The sequence below is a fragment of the Cydia strobilella genome, chromosome 24 (genome assembly GCF_947568885.1).
Source record: "Cydia strobilella chromosome 24, ilCydStro3.1, whole genome shotgun sequence".
NCBI lineage: Eukaryota > Metazoa > Arthropoda > Insecta > Lepidoptera > Tortricidae > Cydia > Cydia strobilella.
Genome location: NC_086064.1, coordinates 9,385,864 through 9,398,764, shown reverse-complemented (window position 1 = coordinate 9,398,764; position 12,901 = coordinate 9,385,864). Strand labels below are relative to the sequence as shown.

Genomic DNA, 12,901 nt, shown 5'->3' with positions numbered 1-12,901 from the left:
TGCCCGGCGCCGAGCGGCTGCTGGCGCGACACAAGGAGCTGGGGGACGAGGTGCAGGCCAAGGACGACGCCTTCAACGCCCTCTATGCCGATGGTATGTGCTCGTATTCTGTAGAGCCGGTATAAGGTGATCGCAGCAGTAACAGCCCCGGAGCTGGCGCACGACGTGCCCGGCGCCGAGCGGCTGCTGGCGCGACACAAGGAGCTGGGGGACGAGGTGCAGGCCAAGGACGACGCCTTCAACGCCCTCTATGCCGATGGTATGTGCTCGTATTCTGTAGAGCCGGTATAAGGTGATCGCAGCAGTAACAGCCCCGGAGCTGGCGCACGACGTGCCCGGCGCCGAGCGGCTGCTGGCGCGACACAAGGAGCTGGGGGACGAGGTGCAGGCCAAGGACGACGCCTTCAACGCCCTCTATGCCGATGGTATGTGCTCGTATTCTGTAGAGCCGGTATAAGGTGATCGCAGCAGTAACAGCCCCGGAGCTGGCGCACGACGTGCCCGGCGCCGAGCGGCTGCTGGCGCGACACAAGGAGTTGGGGGACGAGGTGCAGGCCAAGGACGACGCCTTCAACGCCCTCTATGCCGATGGTATGTGCTCGTATTCTGTAGAGCCGGTATAAGGTGATCGCAGCAGTAACAGCCCCGGAGCTGGCGCACGACGTGCCCGGCGCCGAGCGGCTGCTGGCGCGACACAAGGAGCTGGGGGACGAGGTGCAGGCCAAGGACGACGCCTTCAACGCCCTCTATGCCGATGGTATGTGCTCGTATTCTGTAGAGCCGGTATAAGGTGATCGCAGCAGTAACAGCCCCGGAGCTGGCGCACGACGTGCCCGGCGCCGAGCGGCTGCTGGCGCGACACAAGGAGCTGGGGGACGAGGTGCAGGCCAAGGACGACGCCTTCAACGCCCTCTATGCCGATGGTATGTGCTCGTATTCTGTAGAGCCGGTATAAGGTGATCGCAGCAGTAACAGCCCCGGAGCTGGCGCACGACGTGCCCGGCGCCGAGCGGCTGCTGGCGCGACACAAGGAGCTGGGGGACGAGGTGCAGGCCAAGGACGACGCCTTCAACGCCCTCTATGCCGATGGTATGTGCTCGTATTCTGTAGAGCCGGTATAAGGTGATCGCAGCAGTAACAGCCCCGGAGCTGGCGCACGACGTGCCCGGCGCCGAGCGGCTGCTGGCGCGACACAAGGAGCTGGGGGACGAGGTGCAGGCCAAGGACGACGCCTTCAACGCCCTCTATGCCGATGGTATGTGCTCGTATTCTGTAGAGCCGGTATAAGGTGATCGCAGCAGTAACAGCCCCGGAGCTGGCGCACGACGTGCCCGGCGCCGAGCGGCTGCTGGCGCGACACAAGGAGCTGGGGGACGAGGTGCAGGCCAAGGACGACGCCTTCAACGCCCTCTATGCCGATGGTATGTGCTCGTATTCTGTAGAGCCGGTATAAGGTGATCGCAGCAGTAACAGCCCCGGAGCTGGCGCACGACGTGCCCGGCGCCGAGCGGCTGCTGGCGCGACACAAGGAGCTGGGGGACGAGGTGCAGGCCAAGGACGACGCCTTCAACGCCCTCTATGCCGATGGTATGTGCTCGTATTCTGTAGAGCCGGTATAAGGTGATCGCAGCAGTAACAGCCCCGGAGCTGGCGCACGACGTGCCCGGCGCCGAGCGGCTGCTGGCGCGACACAAGGAGCTGGGGGACGAGGTGCAGGCCAAGGACGACGCCTTCAACGCCCTCTATGCCGATGGTATGTGCTCGTATTCTGTAGAGCCGGTATAAGGTGATCGCAGCAGTAACAGCCCCGGAGCTGGCGCACGACGTGCCCGGCGCCGAGCGGCTGCTGGCGCGACACAAGGAGCTGGGGGACGAGGTGCAGGCCAAGGACGACGCCTTCAACGCCCTCTATGCCGATGGTATGTGCTCGTATTCTGTAGAGCCGGTATAAGGTGATCGCAGCAGTAACAGCCCCGGAGCTGGCGCACGACGTGCCCGGCGCCGAGCGGCTGCTGGCGCGACACAAGGAGCTGGGGGACGAGGTGCAGGCCAAGGACGACGCCTTCAACGCCCTCTATGCCGATGGTATGTGCTCGTATTCTGTAGAGCCGGTATAAGGTGATCGCAGCAGTAACAGCCCCGGAGCTGGCGCACGACGTGCCCGGCGCCGAGCGGCTGCTGGCGCGACACAAGGAGCTGGGGGACGAGGTGCAGGCCAAGGACGACGCCTTCAACGCCCTCTATGCCGATGGTATGTGCTCGTATTCTGTAGAGCCGGTATAAGGTGATCGCAGCAGTAACAGCCCCGGAGCTGGCGCACGACGTGCCCGGCGCCGAGCGGCTGCTGGCGCGACACAAGGAGCTGGGGGACGAGGTGCAGGCCAAGGACGACGCCTTCAACGCCCTCTATGCCGATGGTATGTGCTCGTATTCTGTAGAGCCGGTATAAGGTGATCGCAGCAGTAACAGCCCCGGAGCTGGCGCACGACGTGCCCGGCGCCGAGCGGCTGCTGGCGCGACACAAGGAGTTGGGGGACGAGGTGCAGGCCAAGGACGACGCCTTCAACGCCCTCTATGCCGATGGTATGTGCTCGTATTCTGTAGAGCCGGTATAAGGTGATCGCAGCAGTAACTGGTGTAACTTTTTCTTTAGTACATTACATCTATTTCAGTTTATGCTTCTATACAAGTTGATTAGAATAAACGTTGGTTTTGTTAACAGGCGAAAAACTAGTCCGCGAAGGCCACTTCATGTCCGCCGACGTCGCCGAGCGCATGGCGGCGTTGCGAGCTCGTCGCGCCCAACTTGATGCGGCATGGGCGGCGAGAGACACAATATACCATCAGCATTTGGACGCCTTAGTGTTCAGGAGAGACGCTGATGCACTAGACAACTGGATAACTAACAAGTAAGTTGTAAATGCGAGATTATGCTACGCTGCGAGCTCGCCGAGCGCAGGTCGATGCGGCCCGAGCGGCAAGAGACACCCTCTACCACCAACATCTAGATGCCCTATAGTGTTTACTAGAGAAGTTGATAGGTTTTGAGTTATGAAGGGGTCAAAAAGCAACTCGAAACGGTTCGTGTAGTACACACGGCTTCTCTGAACTTGGCCGGACACGCTACCCCGTGATATGGATCGACTTAGCGAAAGCATAAATTAAAATTGGTTTATATTTTGTTAGTTAAAACTTTTGCAACAGTTAGTTCATTTTGTGTTTTCTAGGGTTCCTCTAGTCCGTGACGGAAAAGTGGGCGAGAGCGTGGCACAAGTGGAAGAGCTGCTGGCTCGCCACGCGGAGCTCGAACAAGCCATACATTCGCAGCAGGATCGCGCGCAAGCCCTCACTAGGATAACGCTGGTAAGTAAAGTGGAGTTCGATACTTCGTAATCACGCACTTTTTTACAACCATGATTTCATCTCGATCAATCTCATTTGACCAGCAGCACATACCTTATTAAAATGCAAGTTATTCGCAGGTGGAGCAAGCCTTCAAGCAACAGCAAGAATCAGAGCAAGCTGCTCGTGCTTCCACCGCGGCCGCGCACGCCGCCGAGCGCGCGCAGAGACAGCGCCAGCGCGAGGTCGAGCGCATCGCCGAGCTCAGGAGGAGAGACACCGCTCCTATACTGGAGACACAGGTACCTACTGCAGCAGCAAGCCTTCAAGCGACAGCAAGAATCAGAGCAAGCTGCTCGTGCTTCCACCGCGGCCGCGCACGCCGCCGAGCGCGCGCAGAGACAGCGCCAGCGCGAGGTCGAGCGCATCGCCGAGCTCAGGAGGAGAGACACCGCTCCTATACTGGAGACACAGGTACCTACTGCAGCAGCAAGCCTTCAAGCGACAGCAAGAATCAGAGCAAGCTGCTCGTGCTTCCACCGCGGCCGCGCACGCCGCCGAGCGCGCGCAGAGACAGCGCCAGCGCGAGGTCGAGCGCATCGCCGAGCTCAGGAGGAGAGACACCGCTCCTATACTGGAGACACAGGTACCTACTGCAGCAGCAAGCCTTCAAGCGACAGCAAGAATCAGAGCAAGCTGCTCGTGCTTCCACCGCGGCCGCGCACGCCGCCGAGCGCGCGCAGAGACAGCGCCAGCGCGAGGTCGAGCGCATCGCCGAGCTCAGGAGGAGAGACACCGCTCCTATACTGGAGACACAGGTACCTACTGCAGCAGCAAGCCTTCAAGCGACAGCAAGAATCGGAGCAAGCTGCTCGCGCGTCCACCGCGGCCGCGCACGCCGCCGAGCGCGCGCAGAGACAGCGCCAGCGCGAGGTCGAGCGCATCGCCGAGCTCAGGAGGAGAGACACCGCTCCTATACTGGAGACACAGGTACCTACTGCAGCAGCAAGCCTTCAAGCGACAGCAAGAATCAGAGCAAGCTGCTCGTGCTTCCACCGCGGCCGCGCACGCCGCCGAGCGCGCGCAGAGACAGCGCCAGCGCGAGGTCGAGCGCATCGCCGAGCTCAGGAGGAGAGACACCGCTCCTATACTGGAGACACAGGTACCTACTGCAGCAGCAAGCCTTCAAGCGACAGCAAGAATCGGAGCAAGCTGCTCGCGCGTCCACCGCGGCCGCGCACGCCGCCGAGCGCGCGCAGAGACAGCGCCAGCGCGAGGTCGAGCGCATCGCCGAGCTCAGGAGGAGAGACACCGCTCCTATACTGGAGACACAGGTACCTACTGCAGCAGCAAGCCTTCAAGCGACAGCAAGAATCGGAGCAAGCTGCTCGCGCGTCCACCGCGGCCGCGCACGCCGCCGAGCGCGCGCAGAGACAGCGCCAGCGCGAGGTCGAGCGCATCGCCGAGCTCAGGAGGAGAGACACCGCTCCTATACTGGAGACACAGGTACCTACTGCAGCAGCAAGCCTTCAAGCGACAGCAAGAATCAGAGCAAGCTGCTCGTGCTTCCACCGCGGCCGCGCACGCCGCCGAGCGCGCGCAGAGACAGCGCCAGCGCGAGGTCGAGCGCATCGCTGAACTTAGAAGGAGAGACACCGCTCCTATACTGGAGACACAGGTACCTACTGCAGCAGCAAGCCTTCAAGCGACAGCAAGAATCAGAGCAAGCTGCTCGTGCTTCCACCGCGGCCGCGCACGCCGCCGAGCGCGCGCAGAGACAGCGCCAGCGCGAGGTCGAGCGCATCGCTGAACTTAGAAGGAGAGACACCGCTCCTATACTGGAGACACAGGTACCTACTGCAGCAGCAAGCCTTCAAGCAACAGCAAGAATCAGAGCAAGCTGCTCGTGCTTCCACCGCGGCCGCGCACGCCGCCGAGCGCGCGCAGAGACAGCGCCAGCGCGAGGTCGAGCGCATCGCCGAGCTCAGGAGGAGAGACACCGCTCCTATACTGGAGACACAGGTACCTACTGCAGCAGCAAGCCTTCAAGCGACAGCAAGAATCGGAGCAAGCTGCTCGTGCTTCCACCGCGGCCGCGCACGCCGCCGAGCGCGCGCAGAGACAGCGCCAGCGCGAGGTCGAGCGCATCGCCGAGCTCAGGAGGAGAGACACCGCTCCTATACTGGAGACACAGGTACCTACTGCAGCAGCAAGCCTTCAAGCGACAGCAAGAATCAGAGCAAGCTGCTCGCGCGTCCACCGCGGCCGCGCACGCCGCCGAGCGCGCGCAGAGACAGCGCCAGCGCGAGGTCGAGCGCATCGCCGAGCTCAGGAGGAGAGACACCGCTCCTATACTGGAGACACAGGTACCTACTGCAGCAGCAAGCCTTCAAGCGACAGCAAGAATCAGAGCAAGCTGCTCGCGCGTCCACCGCGGCCGCGCACGCCGCCGAGCGCGCGCAGAGACAGCGCCAGCGCGAGGTCGAGCGCATCGCCGAGCTCAGGAGGAGAGACACCGCTCCTATACTGGAGACACAGGTACCTACTGCAGCAGCAAGCCTTCAAGCGACAGCAAGAATCAGAGCAAGCTGCTCGCGCGTCCACCGCGGCCGCGCACGCCGCCGAGCGCGCGCAGAGACAGCGCCAGCGCGAGGTCGAGCGCATCGCCGAGCTCAGGAGGAGAGACACCGCTCCTATACTGGAGACACAGGTACCTACTGCAGCAGCAAGCCTTCAAGCGACAGCAAGAATCAGAGCAAGCTGCTCGCGCGTCCACCGCGGCCGCGCACGCCGCCGAGCGCGCGCAGAGACAGCGCCAGCGCGAGGTCGAGCGCATCGCCGAGCTCAGGAGGAGAGACACCGCTCCTATACTGGAGACACAGGTACCTACTGCAGCAGCAAGCCTTCAAGCGACAGCAAGAATCAGAGCAAGCTGCTCGCGCGTCCACCGCGGCCGCGCACGCCGCCGAGCGCGCGCAGAGACAGCGCCAGCGCGAGGTCGAGCGCATCGCCGAGCTCAGGAGGAGAGACACCGCTCCTATACTGGAGACACAGGTACCTACTGCAGCAGCAAGCCTTCAAGCGACAGCAAGAATCGGAGCAAGCTGCTCGCGCGTCCACCGCGGCCGCGCACGCCGCCGAGCGCGCGCAGAGACAGCGCCAGCGCGAGGTCGAGCGCATCGCCGAGCTCAGGAGGAGAGACACCGCTCCTATACTGGAGACACAGGTACCTACTGCAGCAGCAAGCCTTCAAGCGACAGCAAGAATCAGAGCAAGCTGCTCGCGCGTCCACCGCGGCCGCGCACGCCGCCGAGCGCGCGCAGAGACAGCGCCAGCGCGAGGTCGAGCGCATCGCCGAGCTCAGGAGGAGAGACACCGCTCCTATACTGGAGACACAGGTACCTACTGCAGCAGCAAGCCTTCAAGCGACAGCAAGAATCAGAGCAAGCTGCTCGCGCGTCCACCGCGGCCGCGCACGCCGCCGAGCGCGCGCAGAGACAGCGCCAGCGCGAGGTCGAGCGCATCGCCGAGCTCAGGAGGAGAGACACCGCTCCTATACTGGAGACACAGGTACCTACTGCAGCAGCAAGCCTTCAAGCGACAGCAAGAATCGGAGCAAGCTGCTCGCGCGTCCACCGCGGCCGCGCACGCCGCCGAGCGCGCGCAGAGACAGCGCCAGCGCGAGGTCGAGCGCATCGCCGAGCTCAGGAGGAGAGACACCGCTCCTATACTGGAGACACAGGTACCTACTGCAGCAGCAAGCCTTCAAGCGACAGCAAGAATCAGAGCAAGCTGCTCGCGCGTCCACCGCGGCCGCGCACGCCGCCGAGCGCGCGCAGAGACAGCGCCAGCGCGAGGTCGAGCGCATCGCCGAGCTCAGGAGGAGAGACACCGCTCCTATACTGGAGACACAGGTACCTACTGCAGCAGCAAGCCTTCAAGCGACAGCAAGAATCAGAGCAAGCTGCTCGCGCGTCCACCGCGGCCGCGCACGCCGCCGAGCGCGCGCAGAGACAGCGCCAGCGCGAGGTCGAGCGCATCGCCGAGCTCAGGAGGAGAGACACCGCTCCTATACTGGAGACACAGGTACCTACTGCAGCAGCAAGCCTTCAAGCGACAGCAAGAATCAGAGCAAGCTGCTCGTGCTTCCACCGCGGCCGCGCACGCCGCCGAGCGCGCGCAGAGACAGCGCCAGCGCGAGGTCGAGCGCATCGCCGAGCTCAGGAGGAGAGACACCGCTCCTATACTGGAGACACAGGTACCTACTGCAGCAGCAAGCCTTCAAGCGACAGCAAGAATCAGAGCAAGCTGCTCGCGCGTCCACCGCGGCCGCGCACGCCGCCGAGCGCGCGCAGAGACAGCGCCAGCGCGAGGTCGAGCGCATCGCCGAGCTCAGGAGGAGAGACACCGCTCCTATACTGGAGACACAGGTACCTACTGCAGCAGCAAGCCTTCAAGCGACAGCAAGAATCAGAGCAAGCTGCTCGCGCGTCCACCGCGGCCGCGCACGCCGCCGAGCGCGCGCAGAGACAGCGCCAGCGCGAGGTCGAGCGCATCGCCGAGCTCAGGAGGAGAGACACCGCTCCTATACTGGAGACACAGGTACCTACTGCAGCAGCAAGCCTTCAAGCGACAGCAAGAATCAGAGCAAGCTGCTCGCGCGTCCACCGCGGCCGCGCACGCCGCCGAGCGCGCGCAGAGACAGCGCCAGCGCGAGGTCGAGCGCATCGCCGAGCTCAGGAGGAGAGACACCGCTCCTATACTGGAGACACAGGTACCTACTGCAGCAGCAAGCCTTCAAGCGACAGCAAGAATCAGAGCAAGCTGCTCGCGCGTCCACCGCGGCCGCGCACGCCGCCGAGCGCGCGCAGAGACAGCGCCAGCGCGAGGTCGAGCGCATCGCCGAGCTCAGGAGGAGAGACACCGCTCCTATACTGGAGACACAGGTACCTACTGCAGCAGCAAGCCTTCAAGCGACAGCAAGAATCGGAGCAAGCTGCTCGCGCGTCCACCGCGGCCGCGCACGCCGCCGAGCGCGCGCAGAGACAGCGCCAGCGCGAGGTCGAGCGCATCGCCGAGCTCAGGAGGAGAGACACCGCTCCTATACTGGAGACACAGGTACCTACTGCAGCAGCAAGCCTTCAAGCGACAGCAAGAATCAGAGCAAGCTGCTCGTGCTTCCACCGCGGCCGCGCACGCCGCCGAGCGCGCGCAGAGACAGCGCCAGCGCGAGGTCGAGCGCATCGCCGAGCTCAGGAGGAGAGACACCGCTCCTATACTGGAGACACAGGTACCTACTGCAGCAGCAAGCCTTCAAGCGACAGCAAGAATCGGAGCAAGCTGCTCGTGCTTCCACCGCGGCCGCGCACGCCGCCGAGCGCGCGCAGAGACAGCGCCAGCGCGAGGTCGAGCGCATCGCCGAGCTCAGGAGGAGAGACACCGCTCCTATACTGGAGACACAGGTACCTACTGCAGCAGCAAGCCTTCAAGCGACAGCAAGAATCAGAGCAAGCTGCTCGTGCTTCCACCGCGGCCGCGCACGCCGCCGAGCGCGCGCAGAGACAGCGCCAGCGCGAGGTCGAGCGCATCGCCGAGCTCAGGAGGAGAGACACCGCTCCTATACTGGAGACACAGGTACCTACTGCAGCAGCAAGCCTTCAAGCGACAGCAAGAATCGGAGCAAGCTGCTCGCGCGTCCACCGCGGCCGCGCACGCCGCCGAGCGCGCGCAGAGACAGCGCCAGCGCGAGGTCGAGCGCATCGCCGAGCTCAGGAGGAGAGACACCGCTCCTATACTGGAGACACAGGTACCTACTGCAGCAGCAAGCCTTCAAGCGACAGCAAGAATCAGAGCAAGCTGCTCGTGCTTCCACCGCGGCCGCGCACGCCGCCGAGCGCGCGCAGAGACAGCGCCAGCGCGAGGTCGAGCGCATCGCCGAGCTCAGGAGGAGAGACACCGCTCCTATACTGGAGACACAGGTACCTACTGCAGCAGCAAGCCTTCAAGCGACAGCAAGAATCGGAGCAAGCTGCTCGCGCGTCCACCGCGGCCGCGCACGCCGCCGAGCGCGCGCAGAGACAGCGCCAGCGCGAGGTCGAGCGCATCGCCGAGCTCAGGAGGAGAGACACCGCTCCTATACTGGAGACACAGGTACCTACTGCAGCAGCAAGCCTTCAAGCGACAGCAAGAATCAGAGCAAGCTGCTCGCGCGTCCACCGCGGCCGCGCACGCCGCCGAGCGCGCGCAGAGACAGCGCCAGCGCGAGGTCGAGCGCATCGCCGAGCTCAGGAGGAGAGACACCGCTCCTATACTGGAGACACAGGTACCTACTGCAGCAGCAAGCCTTCAAGCGACAGCAAGAATCAGAGCAAGCTGCTCGCGCGTCCACCGCGGCCGCGCACGCCGCCGAGCGCGCGCAGAGACAGCGCCAGCGCGAGGTCGAGCGCATCGCCGAGCTCAGGAGGAGAGACACCGCTCCTATACTGGAGACACAGGTACCTACTGCAGCAGCAAGCCTTCAAGCGACAGCAAGAATCAGAGCAAGCTGCTCGCGCGTCCACCGCGGCCGCGCACGCCGCCGAGCGCGCGCAGAGACAGCGCCAGCGCGAGGTCGAGCGCATCGCCGAGCTCAGGAGGAGAGACACCGCTCCTATACTGGAGACACAGGTACCTACTGCAGCAGCAAGCCTTCAAGCGACAGCAAGAATCGGAGCAAGCTGCTCGCGCGTCCACCGCGGCCGCGCACGCCGCCGAGCGCGCGCAGAGACAGCGCCAGCGCGAGGTCGAGCGCATCGCCGAGCTCAGGAGGAGAGACACCGCTCCTATACTGGAGACACAGGTACCTACTGCAGCAGCAAGCCTTCAAGCGACAGCAAGAATCGGAGCAAGCTGCTCGCGCGTCCACCGCGGCCGCGCACGCCGCCGAGCGCGCGCAGAGACAGCGCCAGCGCGAGGTCGAGCGCATCGCCGAGCTCAGGAGGAGAGACACCGCTCCTATACTGGAGACACAGGTACCTACTGCAGCAGCAAGCCTTCAAGCGACAGCAAGAATCGGAGCAAGCTGCTCGTGCTTCCACCGCGGCCGCGCACGCCGCCGAGCGCGCGCAGAGACAGCGCCAGCGCGAGGTCGAGCGCATCGCCGAGCTCAGGAGGAGAGACACCGCTCCTATACTGGAGACACAGGTACCTACTGCAGCAGCAAGCCTTCAAGCGACAGCAAGAATCAGAGCAAGCTGCTCGCGCGTCCACCGCGGCCGCGCACGCCGCCGAGCGCGCGCAGAGACAGCGCCAGCGCGAGGTCGAGCGCATCGCCGAGCTCAGGAGGAGAGACACCGCTCCTATACTGGAGACACAGGTACCTACTGCAGCAGCAAGCCTTCAAGCGACAGCAAGAATCAGAGCAAGCTGCTCGCGCGTCCACCGCGGCCGCGCACGCCGCCGAGCGCGCGCAGAGACAGCGCCAGCGCGAGGTCGAGCGCATCGCCGAGCTCAGGAGGAGAGACACCGCTCCTATACTGGAGACACAGGTACCTACTGCAGCAGCAAGCCTTCAAGCGACAGCAAGAATCGGAGCAAGCTGCTCGCGCGTCCACCGCGGCCGCGCACGCCGCCGAGCGCGCGCAGAGACAGCGCCAGCGCGAGGTCGAGCGCATCGCCGAGCTCAGGAGGAGAGACACCGCTCCTATACTGGAGACACAGGTACCTACTGCAGCAGCAAGCCTTCAAGCGACAGCAAGAATCGGAGCAAGCTGCTCGCGCGTCCACCGCGGCCGCGCACGCCGCCGAGCGCGCGCAGAGACAGCGCCAGCGCGAGGTCGAGCGCATCGCCGAGCTCAGGAGGAGAGACACCGCTCCTATACTGGAGACACAGGTACCTACTGCAGCAGCAAGCCTTCAAGCGACAGCAAGAATCAGAGCAAGCTGCTCGCGCGTCCACCGCGGCCGCGCACGCCGCCGAGCGCGCGCAGAGACAGCGCCAGCGCGAGGTCGAGCGCATCGCCGAGCTCAGGAGGAGAGACACCGCTCCTATACTGGAGACACAGGTACCTACTGCAGCAGCAAGCCTTCAAGCGACAGCAAGAATCAGAGCAAGCTGCTCGTGCTTCCACCGCGGCCGCGCACGCCGCCGAGCGCGCGCAGAGACAGCGCCAGCGCGAGGTCGAGCGCATCGCCGAGCTCAGGAGGAGAGACACCGCTCCTATACTGGAGACACAGGTACCTACTGCAGCAGCAAGCCTTCAAGCGACAGCAAGAATCGGAGCAAGCTGCTCGCGCGTCCACCGCGGCCGCGCACGCCGCCGAGCGCGCGCAGAGACAGCGCCAGCGCGAGGTCGAGCGCATCGCCGAGCTCAGGAGGAGAGACACCGCTCCTATACTGGAGACACAGGTACCTACTGCAGCAGCAAGCCTTCAAGCGACAGCAAGAATCAGAGCAAGCTGCTCGCGCGTCCACCGCGGCCGCGCACGCCGCCGAGCGCGCGCAGAGACAGCGCCAGCGCGAGGTCGAGCGCATCGCCGAGCTCAGGAGGAGAGACACCGCTCCTATACTGGAGACACAGGTACCTACTGCAGCAGCAAGCCTTCAAGCGACAGCAAGAATCAGAGCAAGCTGCTCGCGCGTCCACCGCGGCCGCGCACGCCGCCGAGCGCGCGCAGAGACAGCGCCAGCGCGAGGTCGAGCGCATCGCCGAGCTCAGGAGGAGAGACACCGCTCCTATACTGGAGACACAGGTACCTACTGCAGCAGCAAGCCTTCAAGCGACAGCAAGAATCAGAGCAAGCTGCTCGCGCGTCCACCGCGGCCGCGCACGCCGCCGAGCGCGCGCAGAGACAGCGCCAGCGCGAGGTCGAGCGCATCGCCGAGCTCAGGAGGAGAGACACCGCTCCTATACTGGAGACACAGGTACCTACTGCAGCAGCAAGCCTTCAAGCGACAGCAAGAATCGGAGCAAGCTGCTCGCGCGTCCACCGCGGCCGCGCACGCCGCCGAGCGCGCGCAGAGACAGCGCCAGCGCGAGGTCGAGCGCATCGCCGAGCTCAGGAGGAGAGACACCGCTCCTATACTGGAGACACAGGTACCTACTGCAGCAGCAAGCCTTCAAGCGACAGCAAGAATCAGAGCAAGCTGCTCGCGCGTCCACCGCGGCCGCGCACGCCGCCGAGCGCGCGCAGAGACAGCGCCAGCGCGAGGTCGAGCGCATCGCCGAGCTCAGGAGGAGAGACACCGCTCCTATACTGGAGACACAGGTACCTACTGCAGCAGCAAGCCTTCAAGCGACAGCAAGAATCAGAGCAAGCTGCTCGCGCGTCCACCGCGGCCGCGCACGCCGCCGAGCGCGCGCAGAGACAGCGCCAGCGCGAGGTCGAGCGCATCGCCGAGCTCAGGAGGAGAGACACCGCTCCTATACTGGAGACACAGGTACCTACTGCAGCAGCAAGCCTTCAAGCGACAGCAAGAATCAGAGCAAGCTGCTCGCGCGTCCACCGCGGCCGCGCACGCCGCCGAGCGCGCGCAGAGACAGCGCCAGCGCGAGGTCGAGCGCATCGCCGAGCTCAGGAG

The 12,901-nt window shown here is 64.4% G+C and overlaps 1 protein-coding gene across 1 annotated transcript in view; it reads left to right on the top strand.

Moving 5' to 3' along the window:
- LOC134752025 (spectrin beta chain) overlaps positions 1 to 12,901 on the top strand; it is a 180,012-nt gene that overhangs the window by 143,481 nt on the left and 23,630 nt on the right. Inside the window, exons 73-75 of the mRNA XM_063687585.1 lie at positions 2,723 to 2,909; positions 3,228 to 3,363; positions 3,483 to 3,623. Of these exons, the coding sequence (XP_063543655.1) occupies positions 2,723 to 2,909; positions 3,228 to 3,363; positions 3,483 to 3,623 (464 nt within the window). The remainder of the gene's footprint in view (positions 1 to 2,722; positions 2,910 to 3,227; positions 3,364 to 3,482; positions 3,624 to 12,901) is intronic.